This window comes from Ixodes scapularis, unplaced genomic scaffold (assembly GCF_016920785.2).
Source record: "Ixodes scapularis isolate PalLabHiFi unplaced genomic scaffold, ASM1692078v2 PGA_scaffold10__122_contigs__length_95168666, whole genome shotgun sequence".
Taxonomy (NCBI): domain Eukaryota; kingdom Metazoa; phylum Arthropoda; class Arachnida; order Ixodida; family Ixodidae; genus Ixodes; species Ixodes scapularis.
In genome coordinates, this window is record NW_024609836.1 from 58,763,572 (window position 1) to 58,791,042 (window position 27,471).

At 42.2% G+C, this 27,471-nt stretch overlaps 1 protein-coding gene across 2 annotated transcripts in view; it reads right to left on the minus strand.

The window, feature by feature from the left end:
- Nucleotides 1-3,410: 3,410 nt before the first annotated feature.
- Nucleotides 3,411-27,471, minus strand: part of LOC8044006 (cysteine-rich motor neuron 1 protein) — a 117,854-nt gene continuing 93,793 nt past the window's right edge. Inside the window, exons 5-11 of one of the 2 annotated variants that reach the window (XR_006077321.1) lie at nucleotides 25,855-26,025; nucleotides 16,004-16,289; nucleotides 14,095-14,313; nucleotides 11,559-11,759; nucleotides 8,778-8,972; nucleotides 6,461-6,670; nucleotides 3,411-4,704 (exon numbers count right to left, since the gene is read on the minus strand). Coding sequence is in view for 1 of the 2 variants with exons in the window: in XM_042288470.1 (XP_042144404.1) it covers nucleotides 4,514-4,704; nucleotides 6,461-6,670; nucleotides 8,778-8,972; nucleotides 11,559-11,759; nucleotides 14,095-14,313; nucleotides 16,004-16,222; nucleotides 25,855-26,025 (1,406 nt within the window). In the remaining variant the exon portion in view is untranslated. The remainder of the gene's footprint in view (nucleotides 4,705-6,460; nucleotides 6,671-8,777; nucleotides 8,973-11,558; nucleotides 11,760-14,094; nucleotides 14,314-16,003; nucleotides 16,290-25,854; nucleotides 26,026-27,471) is intronic. The other variant, XM_042288470.1, reaches the window with a different exon arrangement.

The following is a 27,471-nucleotide window of genomic DNA, read 5'->3' on the forward strand; positions in this document are numbered from 1 at the left end:
ACCGTTACTCAGTTTCTTTCTAGTTATTTGAGCCCCTCCTTCCTACGCATTCAATCAATGGCCCCGCAGACTCTAAGCCATCTTATTGCCACCACCACGTGCCAAGGTAGGCTACTAGCACGTAGCATCAACAAGAATATCATCCTAGATGATGTAAGGCAAGTCTTCGGCCTTATAGCTCCGTCGCAGGGACATGCTATGCGAGTAAGCAAGATCCTCAGGTCAGAGACTTGGCGACAACAACGTCTTCTCACAGATTTTCTACGTGCCAAGTGTCCCCACTACAATGTTTTTATTAACCACCTGACTATCGCAAGGCATTCAACAGAGACCATGTGGACAACACAGTATCTCCCATATTTCAAGGAGCACCTGGCAAGGAAGGACAAGGAACATCCAAAAAGACAGGCCCTTCAAGTCATCGGAGATATTAGTATCTCAAATAAGGCGAGAAACATACTAGAACAAGGGCCGAAGTTTGCTCTACCACCACGGCTACAGCCCATTGACAAGGTTGCCTTGGTCAGAAACATCGCATCCAAGGCTCAAGAAGAGAGCGCGTCAAGCATAATCAGTGAAGGGATTGACTGCATCGCAAGCCAAAGAAGCTCAGCAAAAGCAAATAGGAGCTTTGGTACCACAGTACATGAGCTAATCAGCAAAGATCTTAAGCTCTGTGTTTCTGATAAGGAAGGCGGATTTGTGGTCTTAGATTCAGACGCATACGAAGAAAAAGCTTCTGCTGCAATGGCTAAGAACTTCATTCATGTGGAAGAAAAAAGAAGCAAGAAGTCTAAACCAGCAGCCCTGAAGCTACTTGATAATAACGAACTTAACAGCCTCAGCACAAAAATAAAGAAAACGAAGAAGGGACACCTGCAAGTTTTTTTCTCAGCAAAAACACATAAGGAAGGCATACCGTTTCGGGCCATTGTGTCGGAAAGAGGAACCTGGCAAGTCCATTTGTCGACGTTCCTGGCGAAACAGTTGTCCTTGATAGAATCCGACGATCCGTACAGAATTAAGAACTCGGAACATTTAATTGAATATCTTAAGAAGAATGGAGAAAGCGTCACATCTGGATTTTCCATCGATATCCAAGATATGTATTACTCAATCCCACACAGAAGACTCATGGCGATTCTCCGATCCACCATCGAGGAGCAGGGCTCTACAGCGTTTCAGAATAATGCTGGACTAAGTGTGAGCACCTTCTTGGAACTATTAGGTGTATATCTGACTTCCACTGTAGTAGACTTTCAAGATCAACAATATGTGCAAAAGAGTGGAGTATGTATTGGGTCTCGGGTAGCGCCGCAATTGTGTGACTTATTCCTGGGGGCATGCGGAAAGATCATCGCAAGTAATCTCACAGATACAAGGGTCACAGCCATCTTCCGATATGTGGACGATTTTTTAGTACTTTGTGCCACAGAAGGTGACGACCAGAGTGAAGAATGCAAGGATATTATTCTGCAAGTGTTTCAAGAAAGTTGCCCCGAATTGGTGTTCACACATGAATCACCTGTGGACAAAAATATCAAATTCCTAGACCTCGCGCTAATTTTCCAACAAGGGCACGTTTGCTGGAGGTACGAACCCCGGTCAGCAAAAGGGTTTCTGCCGTTTACCTCCGGCCACTCAAGAACTATTAAGAGAGGTATCGCCAGCACGGCGTTAGTTTCTGCCTTAAACAAATCATGTAAACACCAGATAGGGCCGAGCTTTGAAAAACAGATGTCACGATTACGGAATTCGGGATACCCAACAAGTATCTTGGTACCCGTTTGTGAGACCATCTGCAGAAACTTGAAGAGTGCAAAGTCGGGCAAAAAAGTAAACGAGGAAACCCGAAGGAAGATCGCTGTGCTACCATACGTTCACGGGATTACGCACAAATTGAAAAAGATCGCCGCGAGGAATGAGATCCAAGTAGTATGCTCCGCGCCTAACAAAGCGTACTCCATGTGCAGACGAGTGAACAACAGAACAGGCAAAGAAAAAACGTGCGACATTGCCCACAGAACACAATATGTACCATGCATGACAGGAGTGGTTTACAACATTCCCCTTTCATGCGGGAAGTGCTACATCGGCCAGACGGGCCGATGCATTAACGACAGAGCCCGCGAGCACGCAGCATCCCTTCAAGGAACGTCGGCAGGGCATCTTGCAGCTCATTGCAGGACTTGCCACTGCAGTGCAGCGTTCAAGGACATAACCATCCTAGCCAGTAATAACAATACTCATGCGCGTGAGATGCTCGAGGCGCTTGCTATCGAAGAACAAGCGAGTGGGTGCGTCAGCACCCCGTCCATCACTATTCACAAAAAGGAGAGACAATATCTACGGTGCGTTACGGTCCAGAAAATGGCAGTATGAGCTTGTGGCGGGTGAATTTAAAATATTAGTTTAGGTTTAGGTAATGTGAAAATTTTGTAAACATACACATGCATTATTATATTAGTATAATAGGTTTTAATATGTAATAATTTTTGTTGGTGTCTGAAAACACGCAAGGAAAAAGAAGTTCCCACTAAATAATCGTTGGTAGTCAGCTGTCTATTCTCTCCTGTCTCAATTTCTCTATATCTTCCCCTGGTTCAAGCTGTCAAATATATACAAGTATGTACCAACAAGCTCCACTATCAACCGTTACTGAGGCTGAATTGCTGCCATGAAACGTAGGAAACTTCTCACATTTAGCTTTTTATTAAAGGGACCATGCAATGATTCCCGGGCTTTCGGTAATTACCGCTGATTTTATGAGTAGATTTATGTATTAAGTAAATTAGAGTAAAATTTCATGAGCAGCAAGTACAGGGTTTTATGAGTTTGCATGGAACTCAAGAATGAGCCTATATACTCCATTTCACTTTTAAATACAAGCATAGTCAAAGCTACAACAGTGAACGTCGCTGCCAAGCACGCATTCTCGTGCAGCAAAGCATCGTTGAGGGCAATATGCTCGTGCTCGTAGCTTTGGCTTTGCTCGGGCATAAAGTGAACTAGACTATGGTCATGGTGAAAAGCACTCGCACCGAGCATACGAATCCGTCGGATTGGTAAACATTAAGCTGTACAGAGCGCGACACTGTTAGCGCGAACGAGCGATCTCCAGTTTTCTGCGTTTTTCTCGTGGAACCGAAAGGTCGTCATCAAAGGTATCATTGTTATAGAAAGAGCTCATTTTGGGCTCTAATGTAAGGAGTAAAATTGTGTGCCCACTCTTTCCTAATAAAATGCGAAAAGGCGCCGATGTCGTGTTCGCGCTAACAATGCCGCGATGTGTACATCAATGTCTTCGCACAACTTGCCTCGAATCAAGAAGCTCGAACCGTAGCCAAAGCAAACCACCGAAGAGTGTCCCTCATGGAAATGACGGCAAACTAAAAACGACCAAGTCACACTCCACAGTGAAATGTTTCGGCTTTATTGAGGCGCTACACCGGTGAAGGAACGCTGAGAATGCTTTCCTCTGTCCTTTTTTTGTTTTCATCTTGGTGTAACTCCGAAGGAATATGTAAGAAGTTTATATACACATTGTTTTAAAAAAACCGAACAAGAAGGTGGTGTTTTCTTTCTCTCGCTAGTGGCAAAACTAGGAAAAAGGGAAGAGACCAAGACACTCCTTTTCACTTTACGGCATTGTACAAAAAAAAAAGGGTAAGGGAAAAACGCACGCTTAAAAACGGCGTCGACCCGATAAAAGTGCTCTCGAGTGCGACGACCACACCACCAAACGCGACGTGCGTGACTACCGCACTCGCGTGCTATCGTACAAAAACGTCCAAACCTTGCCGTGGTGGTCGGTTTACGCGTCTAAATGCAGTCGCGGCTTCTTGTCGTCCCCGCTTTATTTTTCTGCGTGTCGAGGGACAGTCGGCCGGGAGTGAGAGTTTGCATTACGGTTGCGTCGAAAGTGCGGTGCCGTGCCGGACCACGTGCGCCGGGCGACTTCCGCCCCGTCGCGTCGCACTCCATCGTATCACACAAAGAAATGGATGCTGCCCGGTTTCGCCGTGGCAGCCCTTCGTCTATGGCACGTTTTGGCACATGCAAACTGCGGCGGCGTCGCTGCAGTCACTTCGCCGAAGGGTGCACCCGTCATTCGCGGTAAGGGAGCGATCCACAAGTAGTTCGTTTGTCGTGGGATAGAGCTACCCTGCGGCTGCCGCCAGGATCGATGTGCAGATAGAAAACGTAGCTTGCAGGTCACGTCGTCGTCGCGCCACTTCACACCCCACATGGTTTGTCACAAACGGCCGCGGGCACGAATCCTTGGGTGAGAAACCTGGCGTATGGCCGTGGGCGAGAAAGCTGGCACGTGGCCGTGGGCGAGAGACCGATTTAAAAAAAATTTGCGGAAGTCACAACAGGGGACGTGGTCCTCGTTTCCTGCCCGCTTTGGCATAAATACTCGATATCACAAAGGCTTCCGCATGCCGGTGGGCACGGAGAATTGGGGGGAGAGGGGTGTTCCGGATGCCGTGCGGCTCTTGTTGGATTGGATTCAGACGTGGCCGTTGGGTGTCTTCTGGTACGGCTGTCTGGCCTTGTTGAAGCCCTTGGCACGGTGCTTCCTCCGTTGCTGGAACAGGTTGTAGCTGAACAGGGAGATCAAGAGGACGACGAGGAATACGATGGCTACGATGTAGCCGACGTCGCCGGGGCCCACCTTGGTGTCGTCGCCGTGGCCCAGCTCTGTGTGAGGAGATACGTCGGAAGTGGCGTTAGGTCGCCATACTCCGTGTTCAGGGGGTGGCACACACTTTCCAGCAGTGCAGTAAACTGGAATTACTATTTCAACTCCCCCACTCTTCTGGGGCTGTAAATGAACTAATTCAAAGTATTTTAGTTGTAGCGATTACCTATAGTTTTAGTACCTAAACACTTCCAAGTTAGAATGAAATTCCAGTAACTCCAGCTGTAAGTTAGTTACATAGCTTGTAACTTACCGTAATATCCCGAGTCATCGCCCATCCCCGAGCCATCGCCCACCCCATTTTTTGGGCCAATATCGATTTCCGAAAAAACACCTAGTCATCGCCCACCCCTTCAAATACCCCAGCGCGAACTCTGCGATCCGCGAACACTCATCCTACCCGAATGACGCGGCCGCGGACCTTACAGTTGGAGGACGTCCGTGACAAAGTAAAACGGAGGGAAAGACACTTCTTTTTGTTTACGCATTTCCTCCGTGAGCGACCTCAAAGTGGTCGTGTATCCGTGCGAAAAGAAAACGATGGAGATAACAAAATAAGAGTTTGTTAATGTAACCGCGGAGTGTTAGGTCAAAGTCAGTCACCGCCGAAGTAAGGTCACCGCGAACCCGCTCCTTCTTCCCGCCCGTCGCGACCGCGGTTGTGCAATATTTTAGGCAAAGCTAACGCGTAAATAAAGCTTTGCTGGAACGCCCAACACACACGTTTGCAGAGCGTCCGAACCGTGCATTGATAGCCCGCCGTGCACGGACGCACGTATGTACGCACGAAACAAGAAAGTTGCGCAAGAGCTTGCAATTGACAAGGCGCCCGACTTGGCCCGACGCCAAAGTATTTGCCAACGCGACCGCCGGCTTTCCCGCATTCCCAGCATTGCTCTTGGTCGCTTCTTTGGTCCGCTCGCTCGCTCGCTCGTTGCGCCTGGTCGGTTTTTCTATTTTCTTGTAGACTTTTGTTTCTTTATTTACTAACTAGGAGAACATAGTGGTGACATTCTTTCACGGAACAAACGTTCGCGCTATATGCAGATCGGCGGTGTTTCTAGCGCGTATGCAAGCAACGAACTTCGCTATAGTAAAATATTCTTTCGTGAGCATTTTTTTCTATAAAACAATGAAACTAAATCGAGTTTTGAGTTTGATGTATCTCTTGTGCATCAGCGCTAGATACGCAGAAAAAAATAGGCGGTTTTTTCCGCTTTTTTTCAAGTGTTTGTGCTCACCCACCGAGACATGGCCCACCCCACTTTTTTAATGAATTTCAGGCGGTAGGGGGGTGGGCGATGACTCGGGATATTACGGTAATTTAGCTACAGTTACCTAAACATTATCTTCACAGGTGCACAAATTCACATTGATTCTGTCTTGGGCGTTGAGAGCTTCAATTAACTATTTATTGTTTGTTTGTCTATTGATCCTAATCTCCTGCGGACTAAGGAATTTTTTGGTGATATCTTGGGCTTCGCTTTGTCTCGCATAATTACTCTGATGGCTTGCTTTTTTTTTTATGAAAAATGAGTTTGACCACCGTGCAGTTCTGCTCCTGTTGCTCACACTTTTCCTTTTCCTAATCTAGTATTTTGGCTACTACAAGGTGACATGCGTGCCCATACACCTGTCACAATAGTAAGACGCACGCGCTGCTTGCTGCTTGTCCTGCGCCTCAGGTCCGATGTAAAATTTGCAGCGCGCGATGACCAATTTGAATTCTAGGAGACGAGCGTTTTGGGTTCTCACCTCGGCACTGCGTGCAGCAGTTTCCGGAGGTGTGGTTGCGAGTGCGGCACAGATCCTGGTGGCAGACGGTCTCGCGGCAGAGGAGGCGGCCCCGGTCGCACTGGCACCGGTTGCAGTTATCCAGGGCACGATGTTCGCCGTCCGACAGCACCAGTTTGCCCAGAGCGCACTGGGTCGCCGAGAGCGGCGACGAGGGCCTCGATGACCCTTCTGAAAAAGGGAGAGGAAAAGGGTTGGGGCCATGGACTCTCGAGCTTCTTGATCTAAAGGGCATTTTCCCGTTCTCAACACTGCCGCTGCAGAATAGTTGAACTGCACTGACAAGTGTTGTCAATCTGACCCCCATAATCGGTTTGGCTGACTCTAAAGTTTTCTTGGGTCTAGGGATTTCCTGCAATCGGTGGTTCCAACTCCAAGAAAGTTTCTGTGGATCTAGAAATTTTTACAATTCCCGTTGCCAACCTCAGGGAAGTTCCCTGGTTCTAGGAATTTTCCAAAAATTAGTGTTGCCAATTGTAAGTTTTCTGGGTCTGGGAAATTCCTACAACCATAATTGCCAACTCTAGGGAAGTTTTGCTGGGTGTAAGAATTTTGTACATAATTGGAGGTAGAAATGTGTGTTCTATGGAGCTTGTTCACTGCATGTACTAAGACAATAAGTGGGAGTTTTTGACTCTATAGTACAGCCCAGCATTCCAACTTGTCTGTGGGTGACTGCAATGGAAAGAGGGTTCAGGTAATGGCAGGGGCAGATCCAAGAGGGAGTGCAACAAGGGCAACCCCCCCCCCCCCCCCCCCCAAACAAAGTCTACCTCCCCCCTCCCCCCTTCTCGGAGGGCAATTTGACAAGGGTGGACCCTCCGGTGCCCACGAAAGAATAAGAAAATTGTACCCTTACAAATTTTCTGCCCGCCCCCCGGGTAATGGTACTTCATTTCATGGACAGCAGATATGATATACTGCAGATGCAATATGCTCTTATCCAAGGTTTATACTTTCAATGGAGACATCAAATGCTCCAGATATGCAGGGCCACTCTTTGCCAAACTAAAAATAATTAATGCCCTGATAACAGCCTTTCGTCTTGCTTGGAACAAACACTTGCCTCGCATCACAAAAAACAGTGCTCAGTGCCAGCACCGAAAAACATTGCCTGGATTATAGGCCCGCTTCAGACGGGACGACTTTCCCAGCAATTTTGGTATTGCTGGCCAGCTGTTCCCTAGCTTTCCCCAGCACAACAGAAATTGCTCGGATCGCGTCTGGTTCAAAACGGACGAGCAACTCGGACACGTTTGAAGCAGCAGCAGCAGCCAATCAGGGATGGAATATTTTCATGTGGCAAACCAAGCCGGAGATGATGACAACTAAAGACTTGATTCTGGTTTGAAATTCATTGTTTTTGGGAATGAACCATTTCAAAAAGATGAGGTAGTATTCTCAATGCCGTTTAAAGGTAGGCGGAGTGCACGTTCGTCTGCTTCTTTTGCAGGGGTTGCAGTGACCTCAGAACACCAAACTCTGATTGGAAGGATAGTGGGTTGACCTCAATGCTAGCTGCCTCAAGGATTACCCACTATCCTTCGATCAGAGCCAATCAAAGCTCGGCGTTCTGGTGTCGCCACAACCCTTGCAAAAGAAGCAGATGAACTTGCACTCGGCTTAAGAATATGTTTATAGCGCGTAACTGTGTCGATAATAATCCCTTGAGAAAGGGAACAAGGACAGCAAAGGACAAACACAAATCTGTGTCTAAATAGTGCGCAAAAAAAAAAATGAATGATGATGGAAAATCACAGCAATCGATTGCTGCGTGTGAATGCGGGCGGCCCGTGTTGTGACATCAAGTTGCTGGCAGAAATTGCCCAGTCTGAAGCGGGCCTTGCAGCTTATTCTAGGCATAGGGAAACTTACCTAGTTCAAAGCTTCATTCTAAGGGACATGTTTTAGAAGTCTCCTAGATCTAGGGGCAAATACGACGATGCTTACTGGATGCAGATAATTTGGTCACCCTCGACGCACAGTGGTTCGTGATTTTTGCTTGATGTGTGCTTAAACTGCATAACAGCTTACTAGGAACAAGAATAAGCCGAAGGAATTGAAGTTTGCTAGACTACCATAAAATACCGAGCATCCGCCCATTCTACAACAACCGCCCAACCCTCAACTTTGTAACATTCGGAAAATACAGAAAGCACATATATTTACATACGGTTGACCTAGGAAGCGCCCATCCCCCACCCAGTTTACACAGTCGTCCCCAAATTTTAAATGGGCGCTTGCTGGGGATTTTACGGCAACCTCCCCTGCCACGCACCCGTGCACGGAATGCAGCAGCTTCCGGAGGCGTGGTCGGCCGAGCGGCACAGCCCAGCGGGGCAGCCCATCTCGGAGCAGTGCACCTGTCCCTGGGTGCAGTGGCAGCGCTTGCAGTTGTCTGGCGACCACCACGACCCGTCCGGGTACGACTTGCCGTCCGTCCGGCAGCTGGGGGACGGCTTGGACGCAGACACTGCATTCGGGAAAGGTAAGAACAGACGGAGGGTGCCGTGTGAGCACGTGCTGTGAAGTTTGTCCCTCTTTGTGATATTAACACGGAATGCAGCCAAGGGCTGGAATGCTTGAGGAAAGTGTGACAGAGCATCACGGAAGCCATTACAAAATCTGTAGCGCATACTTCGAGGACAATCTGTACAAAAGAGTGGTAAACTGAGAAGAACGTAATTCTATAGGTGCCCCAACGGGATTCCAACCGAAGACCCCTGGAACGTGAGCTAGACATTCTATTATTGCACCAATGGGTGGGTTGGATGCAAATCTAGCTAGCTTTGCGTCTACTGTGGTGGCCTCTACTAACTGTTTGAAAGTGAGTGCCAGTGCTCGAGTTCATACAGTTTATGGAAAGAAACAAGAAATCCAAGACGTGCTCACCATCACATAAAAATGGGGAGAGTTTGGAATAAATTAACATGCCATAACCTAAGAAAAAAAATGAAAAAATTTGACATGCATTACAAACGAATGCAACGAAAGCATATTCTGTATATACCAACTCTATCCATGGGATCCAGATAAATTGGGCATTTTTCTTCAAGGTCGAGACTAGAATACTTTTTGTATGAACCCAAGAACAGGCAAAACGACACATCTTTGAACTTTCGGCACATCGAGTATCAATGTGTTGAAAGTCGAAAATCCTTGCGACTAATAATAGTCATTTTTACGATGAGGCACTCTTTACGAACAATTCTGATTCGAACTGCATCTTGTGGTTGGGACGTGCAAATTGTCGATTGTACGCCGTAAATATGGGGAGACTTGCCCAAGCAATAAAAATGAAAGACGTTTGCAACTCCCTGTAACGCCGAATTAGATCGCAGCTCTTGAGGAGGAGGAGAGAGAGGTACGGAGAGGAGGCTATGCCCCTCTTCCTTTCCTGCTCGCCTCCCATTTAGGGGAAAATTTTCCACTAAATTTAGCGGAAAAAATTCTCCGCCAAATTTAGCAGGGGAATTTTTTCCACTAAATTTAGCGGGGGAATTTTTCTGCTAAACTTAGCGGGGAAATTTTTCCGCTAAATTTAGCGGGGAAAGTTTCCCGCTAAATTTAGCAGAGAAATTCTTCTGCCAAATTTAGCGGGGAATTTTTTCTGCTAAATTTAGTGGGGAAATTTTCCGCTAAATGTGGCGGGGAAATTTTTCCGCTAAATTTGGCGGAAAAAATTTTCTGCTACATTGGCGGGGAAATTTACCCATAATGCACCGCGCAATTATGCCGACGGCAACGGCGACGGCGTCGCCGCTCAAGCCGGAAACGGGCGCCTAAGAGCTGTGCTCTAAAACAATCTGCACGTGCCCCATGTGCACACACAATCCCTAACCGATCAACCCGGTAGATTAGAAAAGAAGCGGCTAGTTTCGAGATAATCGTTCAAATTTGCTTCATCTCGTACAATCCTATCAAATACCTCTTGCATGGGAGCACAGTCGTAATTATAATGAATTGCTCCATTTTTGTAACCCTAAAGCAAACTTTTTCGGTAAAAACATCTTCAGTGCATCATTCCTGTATTAGTATTTCAAGCGCATTTACATCTGCCTCGCTACATCAACATCTTTGAATACTATATATAATCTTAGTGAAGTCAGAATTTACATGAAAACAATCTTCACTACATCGGTACACGCTCAAACGCCTGCTTTAGTGTTTCAAGCGTACTTGAACATTGGATCACTAGTAGGTATGTCAAAATTGCACGATGATAACACGACGCAATGCGTTCAGACAGCGGCAGCTGTGCTGCTTATTCGGCAATGTGACAACAATTGATTGACATTGCGCCGATCGTGCGTCATACAGTGATCTGATGTTTAAATGACGTTGCGTTGATTTAGCGTCAATATGTCGTTGACGAATATATGAGTTTAAGGTTGCAATGCGTTTTCCCACCAAATTTAGTAGAGAAACTAAATTTGTGCATAGATGACGTGACGCCAATTTTTCCGCTAAATTTAGCGGGGAAACTGAATTGGTGCATAGGTCATGTGATGTTAATACTTTTGCTGGATTTAGCGGGGAACACGAGTTAGTCTGGTATGTCCCATGACGTCGGTCCATGTGACATCAATTTTCCCGCCAAATTTAGCGGGGAAACTGATGTGGTACATAGGTAGGTCATGTGATGTCGATTTTCCCGCCAAATGTGGAGGTGAAACTGGATTGGTGCTTAGGTCAAGTGACATAAATTTTTTCCGCTGAATTTAGCAGGGAACCTGAACTTGTCTAGGTCTCGCAACGTCCCGTCACGCAACATCAATTTTCCCGCCAAATGTAGCAGGGAAGCTTTTTGTTTACGCTCACGCTGTCGCGAAACCTGGGGATGGGCCACTAAAAGCTACCGCAGTAATATCCTTACCATAGTCGCGGACAGGACGAGAAAGACGGGGAAGTCGTTTGGTCGTCCCACCCCTGGCATCCTACCTTCGACAAAGCTTTGGCGTCTCGTAAATTTCGGGCACGTACGCGGAGCCAAAGCACGAAGGGAGTCGGCGAGCGCATGCGGAAAGCCGTTTTTAAAGCTGAGACGGTCTTTGCTCACCCGGGCAGATTGGGCAGCACCGGTTCTTGAGGTAGAGCGGCTCGAGACAGGTAGTGGGTGGGCATGTCTCCCGGAAGCAGCGCTCCTTCCCTGCCTGGCACAGGCAGCTCAGGCAAGGCTCGCTGCGCCACGACTGCCCGTCCTTGAGGCCCCCGACGCACGGCAGCTGGTTGGATGAGTTGCCCCCAAGGTGGGCTTCCTCTGTGGGGATCGAGCAAGCATCACGGTCGTGCTTGATCCGTCGGCGAAGGACTTCGTCAGCGAGAGACGAAGAGCGCGCGTGCCAACGTCTTTTAAATTAGGTCGACTCATTCGTGGAACTGCCACTAAGGGGGCCCTCTCCCTCTCAAGCCTGCCAGCCATCGTTTGAGGTACCATCTAGATGCTGCGTTTCAAAGCTGTGTATTTCAGAGGCACGGCGAGCACCCTCTAGATGCTGTGCTTCGAGACCTGTATAACCATGGTTACCGTTGCAGCTGTCCCCCCAGAAAAACGGCGGTGCATTAAACAATGAAGGTGGAATTGAGGGGGGTACTGCTTGTGGAAGTGGCATCTATGGGCTGTTCCATTGTTTGAAAAATCTAATGATAATAATAATAATAATAATCTAATAATGTTGGTTAGCTCTTAGCACTTCTTACGATCCCGATAAATATTGTAATAAATTGGTGTCACGATGACGTCACTTTTATTTTTTTTTATATCAGAAATTTGTGGGAAGGCTTCGGGATTGCAGTCAACATGTCGCCAAAAGATTTAGCCTGTTTAGAGGCAAGAAGGATGCCAGTGTCATTTGATACTAGTACTACTAATGATAATGATCTTTATTGGCCCAGGAGCGATGCATGCAAGAGCTCTCGTTTTGTCTTAAGTTTATTTTTGCTTCTGGGGTTTTTAGAAATAAATCTAGGAAATTGGGAATGGTTAAAAGTTTAGAGCAGAACGGCAGAACGGACGACAGAACTTCAATAAAAGTTTGATCTTCGAACGTCCAGCTTGAAAGTTACGGCACCTTCAGTCGCTACCGCATACCTGCCAAGTCTCTCGTATTACCCAGGAGACTCCCGAATTTCGACCAATTTCTGTGGTTGTACGATTGACAGAAAAATCTTCCTGGAAACGCGAATTACCAATCCTCCTCCACCTCCCTCTCCACACTTAAATAAGGAGATTTTGCCGTCGCAACAAACAGCTGCAATGATAGTGGGGCCCAGCTGTTGCTCGCTAGCATGAGCACTGCAATAAAGATGTAATGAAGTTGTCTTCATGTACATTTGTTGTCAATATTTCTTTTTATAAAACTGCTACTCCCCCACCCCCCTCCCCCTTCTGCTTAGAAATTCTCACGGATTTGGTTTCTCCGAACTTGGCAGGTATGCTACTGGTGATGCAAGTTTGTAAAAAGAAACACCGAACATTTGTGAAAGAAAGTTATCTTTGTTATGTTTTTACGGGGCTAAGCACAGAAAAAGGCCTTAAATCCTTGAAAAATTTCCAGGCAATTTTTTTTTTCTTTAACGCTATTTCTACATTCCCCGATTAGATTGCATTAAAAAAAAATAAACATTCAATCAATACCACCAAGAAGATGAGGCTTGCTCACGACATTGTCGCAAGTGGATCCCCGACTCGCCCCAAGCGACAACCACGTCAAAGCTCTACGAGAGTCGCCTCAAAGCGGCAGACGGGTCCGTCTCGGTGATGCCGTGTGCCATCGTCGCGCCTACTGTCCGACGTTCTGAGACACGCCGACGGCGATGCTAGCACAAGCCGGGCGCACTGCGTGAATTCATTAGCAACGACGTTCAGTGCAAAAAAGCGCATGCCTTGTCTTCTAGGCGGTGTTGGTTCAATGGTACTGGCATTCCGTCCTCTCTCGAAGACAACCCACGAAAATCTTTGACCATTGAAGATTTACAAAAGCCTTTGCATCTCTATACCCGTTTTCACCTAAAAAAGAAAAAAAAAAAATGAAGATTTACTTTTTGTTTACGTGCCGCGCGAAGTAGTTCTTATAAGATTTAGTTGTTTCATATTTCATACACTTTTAGTGTATGAAATGTGTCCGTCTTGTTAAGATAACATATATCTAATCCAAAAAAGCTGCTACATATGAGGAGTTTTTTTTACTTTTTCCAAAATGAGCCAAATCCGTGAGAAGCAAAACTGAAATAAACAGGAATGTGTGCCTATCGGACTAGCTTTGAGCCCTGTACCATGACCACCTTTACATAGGATTTTCTTGCATAATGTGACCGATTTCGGATTAATACTTTTTGGTAACGATGGACTCCACATATACTTCGAATTTCAAATGAAATTGGCTTTGTTTCAAATTCTGGATTCGGTTCATTTAGGGGAAAAAATAAACTCTTTAGATATCCTAATTATCTATATAAATTGGATGGGAATTCAGTAATGCTCAGCAAGAAGTCAGACTTGTTTTTACTACGGTCCTCGAGGTGAAAACAAGTATGGTTGCAACGGGCCTCGGAGCTTTTGCCACAGTCCGCAACGACCGCAGACAGCCGCTCACCGTTGCAGACGGGACAACACTGCCCTTGCTTGCGCACGGGGAGGGCGCAGGGGGCCGCTGGACATGGGGTAGACTCGCACATGGCGAAGCCGTCCACGCACACGCACTGGGTACAGTCGTCCAGCCACCAGGAGTCCCCCTCTCGGTGGATGTGGCCGTCCAGCCCCTGACAGACAGCCGCGCTCACAGGGGCGCGCCGAAATGGGATGGTGACGTCGTCTGCATGGACCGCGGGGTTCATTCTGAATCTCGAGGAACAACAGGTCTGCCGTCTCGTTGACATTGCCGACACAGACGTTTGTACGTGCATTTTGATAAGCTTTTTTTATTTTTGACACAGATATTCATTTATTAAAGTGTGATTGACTGCGTTGCAGCCCTTATAACTGCTTATGACGAGCGAGCACACTGGCGTCGTCTGTCGGGTAGCCCCGGAACTATGTATGCAACTGGTCTGACGGTTTTGTGGTATTTGCGAGATCAAATATATGCACTGTCTACGAGAAACGGTTGCTGATAATAGGGGTTCCGTATTTTCAGAGTTTATTTCTCGTGAAATTCCGCGGGTGTTTTATTTTTCGCTTAAAGTTTGGGGTTTGTCAGAGTTTATTTCTGTTAGATTCCCAAATCCCCTGAAATTCAAAGTTTGTTTTACGGTGTTCCCAATTTTTTTTAAATAAAAGAAGCCAAATAAATTAAGTCAGAGTACCATGACCGGTTGTCTGAAGAAACCTTGACAAGCTAAAAGGCTAACTCTGTTTATCAGTAGTTCGACATTTCAAAGAAAACTGTAGTTGCATCTCAGGACCACTGACCTTGTGCTCTTACTTGTAAAACACCTCGAAATTCTGAGTTGCCTCGGATAAATCCAAATTGACGTAAAATTTACCAGCAAGTGTTTTTCCGATTTATCCGAAAACACTGTACCCTACTTATAATTTAGTCAAATGTTTTTCAAGCCCATGGTGAAAGAATGACGTGCATAGAAGCAAGAAAATGTAAGCAGTGAGAAGCAGTGAGCAGGGGCGGATTTAGAAGTGGGGTCCGGATGTCCTGACCCCCCTCTTGATTTCTGCATGTGTAAAATTTAGGGCGTTAAATCAGGGAGAGGGGGAGGGGGTTCCTCAACATAGGGTACGCTGACCAACAGCTGACCCCCCCCCTCAGGAAATTCCTGTATCTGCCCCTGGCAGTGAGAGAGAAGCAAGAAAATGTACGCAAAACGGGAAGTGTTCCAAGGCTGTTTGATAATTTACATTGATGGGTTCTCACGCCATGAGCGATCACGAGGGAACATTAACGCCGGTTATCACGCCTGCGACTGCTTATGACAGCATGCCTTAAGACCTTTAACCCCTTAACTGTTAAGTCTTAGTTTTTGGGCATTTCTGACCCTCATACTGCTTAATCGTTGTCCTCAAAATTAAATTGGTTGCCTTCAAAATCAAACTTCTAGCCACAAACAAAATGGGAGCAAAATTTGAAAAAAAATTAGTGCTGCCGTCTGTTACCACAGCCATCCAAAATGGTTGAGTGTGCCTGAACCGGGGAAAGCAGACGAGCTATATTCGTTCTGAACGGTTTGGGGATGGCTTCACATTGATAAACTTTTGGGTTCCATTCCCTTTTTCTTTCGCTCACCATTCCTTCTTTTTTGGCTCAAAAAACTTTACGTCGTAAACGACCATCTCTCGCAGACTGTTACTGTATGTGTGATCTCGCAAACACCGCGGAACCTTTGCTGTAGTAAAATACGGTTGCAGGGTCGCCTCACAGGTAGTGTCATTGTGCCAGCGCGTTCTATCTATCTATCCCAAGCAAACGCAAGTGTGCGAACCGGCATTTGGTCAGTTTGCCGCTGGCCACCGGCGTCGGTTCTTCGTTGGCTAGCCCTGGCGGGCGAACTCACTCTGACACACGGGGCAGCAGGCACCGGGCTCCATGACGGGATGTTCGCAGTAGGTTCTTGGGCATGCCACCAGGGAGCAGACCTCGCGGCCGTTGAGGCAGGCGCAGTGCCGGCACTGGTCGCGCCAAACGCTCCGGTCGTCTTGGCCGCACACCCGCGTCGACGGCGAGGTTCGGTTGGCGCCCACGTGGAAGACGCTCGAACCGGGTGAAGCGGTTTCTGCGGGGAGCCGGCGCCGTAACAGCGTTGGGATCGGGGAACTTGATGTTGCGAGTCTTCAAAAGGGCTGAAAATCGTTCCCTTTCTTTGTGTTTGTCGGTAGGGGAGGGAAGAAGCCCATTTAAAACATGAAGCGCTTTTGAACAGAACTCCTTCAACCCCAAAATTTTGTCCGTTCGTCGCCCGCTAAGTTTACCGGAGAAATTGACATCACGTGACCTAAACAACTAGTTCCCCCGCTAAATTTAGCGGTAAAATTGATGTCATGTGACCTGCCGTCACGAGACCAGTACACCAATTCCGCTTTCTCGCTAAATTTAGCACAAAAAGTGATGCCCTATGACCTGACGTCAAGTGACTTATACAGTAATTCAGTTTCCCCGCTAAATTATGGATTCTCCACTCCCCGAAACGACTGTTTAATGTCTTTTAAACAAATTAAAACGACCACCCTTTAAATTTTGCATTTCATGCATTATGTGAGCTTTAGAGATAAATGTCGGTGTCAATTCTTTTTGTAGACTGCACAACGCTGTTAGTTTAAACACAACAGCATCGGCACTTTTGCGCGTTTTACTTTCATGGCGTGCTGGTGGGCACTAGACTTTACCGCTTCGGTTAATGTCCCGAATCGGCCCTTTCCAACGCACTAGGTTTCATCATGGCCTTTCAATTCTAAAAGAAAAGTAGGGAACACTGACGATAGCTTGTTCGTGCTAATGGCGTCATTTAGTGTACATGCTTTAGGGGACCAGATAATGTGCAGTGGGCACACACGCGATTTGTAGCGTTTGGTAATATTCGTTTAGTTCCCGAGGTAGTACAAGATGCTTGTTCAAGCATAATCTCGATGTCGTTTCCTATTCCAGTTAAGCGGTAAAATTGTGCCCGTACGTGAGGCCTTTGAATATTGGTTCGATTGCCCTGTTTTCTATTCAACCCCTTGAATCGAATAGTCGAATTCGAAAATTTACATTTTGAACTCGATGCAAGTTTTCCCAAAATTTTTCAGAATAGACCGCCGTCTCCATTGAGTGCATTTCCCCGCAGAGTCCCGGTGCACCGCGGAAAAGCAACACTCGCGGCATCGGTGCTGCGGGCGCCGATTTTCCGCAACACGATGGTGTGTACATGGAGGACAATGAGTAAAAAGTGCGCGCACCGTGTATTTTTTGAGGGCGCACCCTTTGACGACAACGCGGGAATTCAGCAATTACTCATTTCGCACCGGCGATGATATTTTCGTACTCGTGTGTCTGTCACTACCACTGATCTAAAATCGTCACAAGGATGAGTGGTTGCTTGAGATTGTGGGAAACAAACTTTCCAAGAACTGAAGCGCATATGCATGCACCTCATAACGTCGTACACCATAGCACACCGTGCCGCGATGACACCGCCTAGTGTAACCAAAGCTCGTGCACTAGCATTTTAGCATCACAAGAATGAGATCGAGAGCAGACTCAGATTGGACATGAGCATCAGCGTTTGGGCTTGGGTCCAATAGTTAAGTCGGTGCCATCTGAGTGTGAGGACGTCATGTGGAGGTAAAGGAATCTGTTCACAGGCTTCGATTACCCTAGGCAGGGTGGAGAATAAAAATCAGGATAATTTGAATCGTGATTTAAATCACACCGGTCTTCTAATGATGATTTAAAGAGACACTGACCCCCCCCCCCCCTCAAAAGAAAAGCTTGCATTTTTTGTTAGGTGATGTAATATAGTATCAGGAGACTATCCAATCCAATTAATAAAGCCAGAAAGCTCAACTGCTCGAAACAGAAATAGAAACATGAGCACGGAAGCTCATGGCCGGAAGTCGGGTGGCTACACTCGACTGCATTTGTTTTTGCTCCGCTTCTCTGTTTTTCTGAAGCAGACGACGACGACGAACTTGCGTGAACCGTTTGTTGCGCGATTGCATTGCCCTTATATTCCTTCTGCTCAGTGTTCTGCGCTTGAAGATCGGTTGGCCGGTACCACGAACGACGTTGGTTCGTCGTGCACCAACATCGCGTCGTCCAGCTTGCGGTACGTCGCCATATTGAGAATGACTTGTATACTATGTATACTTCCAGTGATCTGTTCAACATTTTTTCCTCTATCAGTGTATTGTGTGTTTTAGATCACCCACAACCTTCAATATATCTGGTACACATATTTTCAACGCCACGTGACCATGGAAACGAGAGTGAACACGACTGAAACCGGCCGATTCTTGACCGGCTGTTTTCGGGTGTAAAGAAAACTAATTTCGAGCCGCAATTTTTGTTCTGGGTAGTTGGGCTCTTATAGGTTATAGTCAAATAAAAACCTCGGCGATCATGAATACCCTGTCAGTGTCCCTTTAAATCAAACTTTTCCCACACAAATTATCCCAAAAATATTTTTTTTTTGTAATTCACTGTTTGCTTATTGTCTAGTGCTTTCTATGCACGTTTCTTTTATGCTTAAATCAAATAGCCATCAGGCAAGATATATTTATAACAGGAGGATGATCAGTAAAAAGCGTTGCTCTTCTGGGCAAATCAGAGTTTGTTAGTTACATAATGTCCTATGGCAAGAAAATTAGAAAGCAAAAAGAAGAAACAAAAAACAAGAAAAATATATTGTAAGCAAATCAGAACACACACATACACAAAAATAAAATCTTTTTCAACCAAAAAATAAAATCTTTTTCAACCAAAAAATAAAAAAAATTTATTGAGGTGAATTTGTTTTAATATCGTGGGTTTACATCCATAAAAAGTTGTTAATTAGATGATACTTTAAATTTCCCGTATTTTTCCACATTATTTTCAGTGACTGGATGGATTGATCAATTTATCAATCTGCCATTTTTCAAAATACATCTGGTGATAAGGATCACTTTTTCTAGCTATAATGATTTAAATAAAATTAATCCAATTTAAACCAAACTAATCTGATATATCTGGTTTAAATCAAACTAATCGGATGGATATGATTTAAATCAAACTAATATGATTTAAATCAAAGTAATCTGATGGCTCTAATTTAAATTAAACTGATATGATTTAAATCAAACTAATCTGATGGATCTGACTTAAAGAAATCTCGAAAATATGATTTTAATCAAACTAATTGATGGATCTGATTTAAATCAAACTAATCTCAAAAATACGATTTAAATCAAATTAATCTGATTCAGATCATATTTATCCGATTTAAATCAGACTGATATAATTTAAATCAAAGTAATCTGATCGCTCTAACTTAAATTAAACTGATATGATTTAAATCAAACTAATCTGATGGATCTGATTTAAATCAAACTAATCTCAAAAATACGATTTAAATCAAATTAATCTGATTTAGATCATATTTATCCGATTTAAATCAGACTGATATAATTTAAATCAAAGTAATCTGATCGCTCTAACTTAAATTAAACTGATATGATTTAAATCAAACTAATCTGATGGATCTGATTTAAATCAAACTAATATCAAAAATATGATTTAAATCAAATTAATCTGATTTAGGTCATATTTATCCGATTTAAATCAGACTGATATAATTTAAATCAAAGTAATCTGATCGCTCTAACTTAAATTAAACTGATATGATTTAAATCAAACTAATCTGATGGATCTGATTTAAATCAAACTAATATCAAAAATATGATTTAAATCAAATTAATCTGATTTAGGTCATATTTATCCGATTTAAATCAGACTGATATAATTTAAATCAAAGTAATCTGATCGCTCTAACTTAAATTAAACTGATATGATTTAAATCAAACTAATCTGATGGATCTGATTTAAATCAAACTAATATCAAAAATACGATTTAAATCAAATTAATCTGATTTAGGTCATATTTATCCGATTTAAATCAGACTGATATAATTTAAATCAAAGTAATCTGATCGCTCTAACTTAAATTAAACTGATATGATTTAAATCAAACTAATCTGATGGATCTGATTTAAATCAAACTAATATCAAAAATATGATTTAAATCAAATTAATCTGATTTAGGTCATATTTATCCGATTTAAATCAGACTGATATAATTTAAATCAAAGTAATCTGATCGCTCTAACTTAAATTAAACTGATATGATTTAAATCAAACTAATCTGATGGATCTGATTTAAATCAAACTAATATCAAAAATACGATTTAAATCAAATGAATCTGATTTAGATCATATTTATCCGATTTAAATCAGACTGATATAATTTAAATCAAAGTAATCTGATCGCTCTAACTTAAATTAAACTGATATGATTTAAATCAAACTAATCTGATGGATCTGATTTAAATCAAACTAATATCAAAAATACGATTTAAATCAAATTAATCTGATTTAGGTCATATTTATCCGATTTAAATCAGACTGATATAATTTAAATCAAAGTAATCTGATCGCTCTAACTTAAATTAAACTGATATGATTTAAATCAAACTAATCTGATGGATCTGATTTAAATCAAACTAATCTCAAAAATACGATTTAAATCAAATTAATCTGATTTAGGTCATATTTATCCGATTTAAATCAGACTGATATAATTTAAATCAAAGTAATCTGATCGCTCTAACTTAAATTAAACTGATATGATTTAAATCAAACTAATCTGATGGATCTGATTTAAATCAAACTAATCTCAAAAATACGATTTAAATCAAATTAATCTGATTTAGATCATATTTATCCGATTTAAATCAGACTGATATAATTTAAATCAAAGTAATCTGATCGCTCTAACTTAAATTAAACTGATATGATTTAAATCAAACTAATCTGATGGATCTGATTTAAATCAAACTAATATCAAAAATACGATTTAAATCAAATTAATCTGGATTAGGTCATATTTATCCGATTTAAATCAGACTGATATAATTTAAATCAAAGTAATCTGATCGCTCTAACTTAAATTAAACTGATATGATTTAAATCAAACTAATCTGATGGATCTGATTTAAATCAAACTAATCTCAAAAATACGATTTAAATCAAATTAATCTGATTTAGGTCATATTTATCCGATTTAAATCAGACTGATATAATTTAAATCAAAGTAATCTGATCGCTCTAACTTAAATTAAACTGATATGATTTAAATCAAACTAATCTGATGGATCTGATTTAAATCAAACTAATCTCAAAAATACGATTTAAATCAAATTAATCTGATTTAGATCATATTTATCCGATTTAAATCAGAATGATATAATTTAAATCAAAGTAATCTGATCGCTCTAACTTAAATTAAACTGATATGATTTAAATCAAACTAATCTGATGGATCTGATTTAAATCAAACTAATATCAAAAATACGATTTAAATCAAATTAATCTGATTTAGGTCATATTTATCCGATTTAAATCAGACTGATATAATTTAAATCAAAGTAATCTGATCGCTCTAACTTAAATTAAACTGATATGATTTAAATCAAACTAATCTGATGGATCTGATTTAAATCAAACTAATCTCAAAAATACGATTTAAATCAAATTAATCTGATTTAGGTCATATTTATCCGATTTAAATCAGACTGATATAATTTAAATCAAAGTAATCTGATCGCTCTAACTTAAATTAAACTGATATGATTTAAATCAAACTAATCTGATGGATCTGATTTAAATCAAACTAATCTCAAAAATACGATTTAAATCAAATTAATCTGATTTAGATCATATTTATCCGATTTAAATCAGACTGATATAATTTAAATCAAAGTAATCTGATCGCTCTAACTTAAATTAAACTGATATGATTTAAATCAAACTAATCTGATGGATCTGATTTAAATCAAACTAATATCAAAAATACGATTTAAATCAAATTAATCTGATTTAGGTCATATTTATCCGATTTAAATCAGACTGATATAATTTAAATCAAAGTAATCTGATCGCTCTAACTTAAACTGATATGATTTAAATCAAACTAATCTGATGGATCTGATTTAAATCAAACTAATCTCAAAAATACGATTTAAATCAAATTAATCTGATTTAGATCATATTTATCCGATTTAAATCAGACTGATATAATTTAAATCAAAGTAATCTGATCGCTCTAACTTAAATTAAACTGATATGATTTAAATCAAACTAATCTGATGGATCTGATTTAAATCAAACTAATATCAAAAATATGATTTAAATCAAATTAATCTGATTTAGGTCATATTTATCCGATTTAAATCAGACTGATATAATTTAAATCAAAGTAATCTGATCGCTCTAACTTAAATTAAACTGATATGATTTAAATCAAACTAATCTGATGGATCTGATTTAAATCAAACTAATCTCAAAAATACGATTTAAATCAAATTAATCTGATTTAGATCATATTTATCCGATTTAAATCAGACTGATATAATTTAAATCAAAGTAATCTGATCGCTCTAACTTAAATTAAACTGATATGATTTAAATCAAACTAATCTGATGGATCTGATTTAAATCAAACTAATATCAAAAATACGATTTAAATCAAATTAATCTGATTTAGGTCATATTTATCCGATTTAAATCAGACTGATATAATTTAAATCAAAGTAATCTGATCGCTCTAACTTAAATTAAACTGATATGATTTAAATCAAACTAATCTGATGGATCTGATTTAAATCAAACTAATCTCAAAAATACGATTTAAATCAAATTAATCTGATTTAGATCATATTTATCCGATTTAAATCAGACTGATATAATTTAAATCAAAGTAATCTGATCGCTCTAACTTAAATTAAACTGATATGATTTAAATCAAACTAATCTGATGGATCTGATTTAAATCAAACTAATATCAAAAATACGATTTAAATCAAATTAATCTGCATTAGGTCATATTTATCCGATTTAAATCAGACTGATATAATTTAAATCAAAGTAATCTGATCGCTCTAACTTAAATTAAACTGATATGATTTAAATCAAACTAATCTGATGGATCTGATTTAAATCAAACTAATATCAAAAATACGATTTAAACCAAATTAATCTGATTTAGGTCATATTTATCCGATTTAAATCAGACTGATATAATTTAAATCAAAGTAATCTGATCGCTCTAACTTAAATTAAACTGATATGATTTAAATCAAACTAATCTGATGGATCTGATTTAAATCAAACTAATCTCAAAAATACGATTTAAATCAAATTAATCTGATTTAGATCATATTTATCCGATTTAAATCAGACTGATATAATTTAAATCAAAGTAATCTGATCGCTCTAACTTAAATTAAACTGATATGATTTAAAGGGACCATGAAATGACTTTTTTACTTTTTCCACATAACTTTTACATTAAACCGTCAATGTTCACTGAATGCCGAACAGGCATCCGTTTTCGTCTCGGTTTATTAACTTCTACACAAAAAATTAATGAAATATCGACTTTTTCTTGACCGCAAAACAAGCCGTGACGTACGATGTTTCCGGAACCGGAAGTTCTCTCTGCAGTAGGAGATGGGAGCGTTAGCGAGTTGGGGTGCGCCGGTGGGTTTTACTGCGCCGATGTCACCGACGTATTTTCTGAATCGGCGCCTCTCATCGCCGCATCGCAGCTGAACGAAATTCAATGAGATACGTTGCGCTACAGCGACAGCATGGGACTAGTCCCATACGCCGGTATGCCTGTTGGGAAGTGCAGATGGGAACAATTTGCCGCGGCGTTTTTCGCGGTCTCGGAGATGCAGGAGCGAGCCGACGTTAAAAAAGATACGTTTGAACTGTCAGCAAGAGCCACGTAAATACCTGTTCACACTCGGAGCGGACGCGCGCGTTTGATGAAGTGCTGTATTCGCGCTGTTGGTAAGCGCTTCGGGACCGATCTTTTACAATTGCAACTCGATACTGACGCGACACTCGGCAAAGAAAGGTTGGACCGGTATTGCACGTATACCTCCCACGAACTGTTACAGCTCGACAGTGACGTGCAGTCTGTCAGATTAAAAATGGCATACCAATAACAAAGTGTACATACCGTGCTACGAAGGTAATCCATACAGCGTTTATTTCAGCTCTATATCACACAAAACAAGGAGAGGATCGACGAGGGTCCCTTTTCGACGAGTGTTCGTCAACACTGCCTCGGAAAACAAGGGGAAGAGATTGACCTCACCTCTTAACCTAAAATTGAGGTCAGCGATCAAACTATAATACGGAAGGGTCCACAAGGGTAGCGCGGGCATATTCCATTCAGTACGCCGGCCGGTCGTAGGCAGACGGTCTTGCGACGAAGCAACGCTGCGCCGAGTCGGAGTGCCTGCTAGGCCTATATTCTGAGAGTTTCGTCGGAGCGGGATTCGCGGCTGTTGTCGCTCTTCTCGGGTGTTTGTGGATCCAGCGTTCTTGTTCGTCGTGGTTTGTTTTAAGTACATTTCTTTCTTGCTGCTTGAAGTCGGCACGCGCGAGATGAACACGTAGAAAAATAAACGTTCAGTCAGTCAGAGTTTTGAGAGGAAGGAAACCAAAGGAAATAACCGTTCTGACTTGGCCCTGCCCTACTGCGCACGCGCAGTAGTTGCTTCGTTTACCACACGATAGATGGCGCTTGGCTCTCAGCATTATCAAATTTGGCAATTTTCGCCACACATCTCTAATTATGCTACAAAATGTGGATCTGAATATTATTTAACAAATTTTTTAGGAAACATTCGCCGGCTATTTATTGTTTACGATCGCGGTGCTGGTGAGGTAGGCTCTTACCCAATAGGCGATGTGGATTCGGCTGACGTGCACCGATTCTGCGTATGCATCGTAGTGAAAAGGCAGAGCTTTCGAAGGAAAGAAGTCGCAAAAGAGTCCAGTTTTCTTTTAAAAGTTCTATAGCAAATAAATTTTTTTGGCTCCCTAGTCTTGTGTTTTTGTGTTCCTTTTCACACCTTTTACGACGTGCGGTGGATGAAATTCGATTTTAAAATCATTTCATGGTCCCTTTAAATCAAACTAATCTGATGGATCTGATTTAAATCAAACTAATATCAAAAATACGATTTAAATCAAATTAATCTGATTTAGGTCATATTTATCCGATTTAAATCAGACTGATATAATTTAAATCAAAGTAATCTGATCGCTCTAACTTAAATTAAACTGATATGATTTAAATCAAACTAATCTGATGGATCTGATTTAAATCAAACTAATCTCAAAAATACGATTTAAATCAAATTAATCTGATTTAGATCATATTTATCCGATTTAAATCAGACTGATATAATTTAAATCAAAGTAATCTGATCGCTCTAACTTAAATTAAACTGATATGATTTAAATCAAACTAATCTGATGGATCTGATTTAAATCAAACTAATATCAAAAATATGATCTAAATCAAATTAATCTGATTTAGGTCATATTTATCCGATTTAAATCAAATAAATCCAATTTAAATCAAATTAACCTGATTTCAAATCAAATATACATGATTTATCTAATCTTTTAGTTATATTGTTTTTAAATCACGAGTTTTTATTTTTCGCTTTGATTCTAGTTGGTGTTGGCCGTAAGCGGTGGCACCGCCGCACTGTGACGTCGAAGGCGCGCGTCGACCCAAAGGGGCGGTGGGCACCGCGCACGCGCAAGAAGACCTTTCTCGAAAGGCGACGACGTCGGCGGAGCACTCACTCTCGCAGACGGGGCAGCAGACGCCCGGCTGCTTGACCGGGTTGGGGCACTTGGTCTGGCACATCTGGGTCTCGCACTTGGCCTTGCCGGACACGCACTCGCACCAGGTGCAGTCGTCCTCCTTCCAACGCTCGCTGTTGTTGAAGCGCAGCCCCGACGACGTCAGGCAGCCTGGAATGGGCGGGAGGTACACTGCGTTGGCAACCTCCAGGGGTGATCGCTAGGTGGCGCGAGCTGCCGCCCGGTACGGAGGGTACAGCCACTACTATCCATTCATTCGTAGAAGGTCGATGGAAAAGGTCTGGCATTCGTTCCTTCACCCCGAGAACCGCAATGAAACAAGTTCCTCGCATTTAGCGGAGAAATCTCTCACCTAAATTTAGTGTCACATGATGTCATGGCGTAACATGACACCAGAGTGTCGCATGAACACCGTCCGCTAATTTTATACACGGCAGTGCCAAAGCATGTCCAAACATCACACAACAATAACCGTGTAAAAAAAAAAAAAAAAGATGTTTTGGCGCGCGCGTAGTTTTTCAGTGAGGACATGAGCCACACAAACTGCAAAGTTTTCCTTTTCGCCCCCTCGCTGTCGTCTGCTCCCCTTGTTTTCGGGAGATCCTGAACCGACAACGGCGAAGGCCTCGGCAGCCAGCAGAGCGTGTAAGTGGCTACCGAAACTCGAGTGATGAGCACGCTCCAGGCCCCTGTACCAGGACGCATGCAAAAAATGACTTTCCCCCAACACCAGTAAGAAAAAAAAAAAAAAAAAAAAGGCTTTAAAGCGATTTGGAACAAAAACTCCACTCTCAGTAGAGCAAAAGCGTGAACTCCAGAAAACGTGTCCTGTTTGGAGAACCCTTACCCCCTAAAAAGAAAGAAGAAGAAAGTTTTCCTTTTCAACAGTCTAATTAAAACACGCGTGTCCAAAAAAAAAAAAAAAAAAATTGAAATTTTGTGCGCGAGGTTTATGACGTCACGGGTCATTCCGGAATGACCATCTCGGTCGTGAAGGCGAAGCCGATCCACCTCTCCTCCACGCGCACGAAATGCCGAGAGAAAAAACAAGTGGAAGGGAGGTAACTGCCGACTAAATCGCGTCTCGCGCCGTCAATATTGCCCTAAAAAATTTTGTTTCGCATAAAATTAATTTTCTGACGCGCGTATCCCAACTGTGACTTAAAAAATCTTTTCTTTATATTTTTTTAGGGGCTTTTTGAAAAGACATTGACACTCTCCCCCAAAAATGTTTCTAATCTTTTGCCAGGCGATTTATTATGGTGTCGGGAGACTACCCAATCAATATTTTGCTACAGCGTCACGTATATTTTTAATAAAGTCAAAATACGCAACTGCTCGAAACCGAAGCTGGACCGGGGAGAAAGTTACCAGAAATCGCGTAACTGTGCAACTTTTTTTTTTTTTTTTTTTTTTTAATTACGTGTTTGCAGTGTTTTAGAGGCCACAAAGAACGGGTATCATATCTTTTAGTATGTTTTTAGTATTGAGTGTGTGCCTCCGATGGCCCATGACTTTAATTACCTTCGGTAGTTGTGTCTAAACCACAGAAAACGGCACGTGACCACGGAGAAGAGAGTGAGCGCGACTCAAACC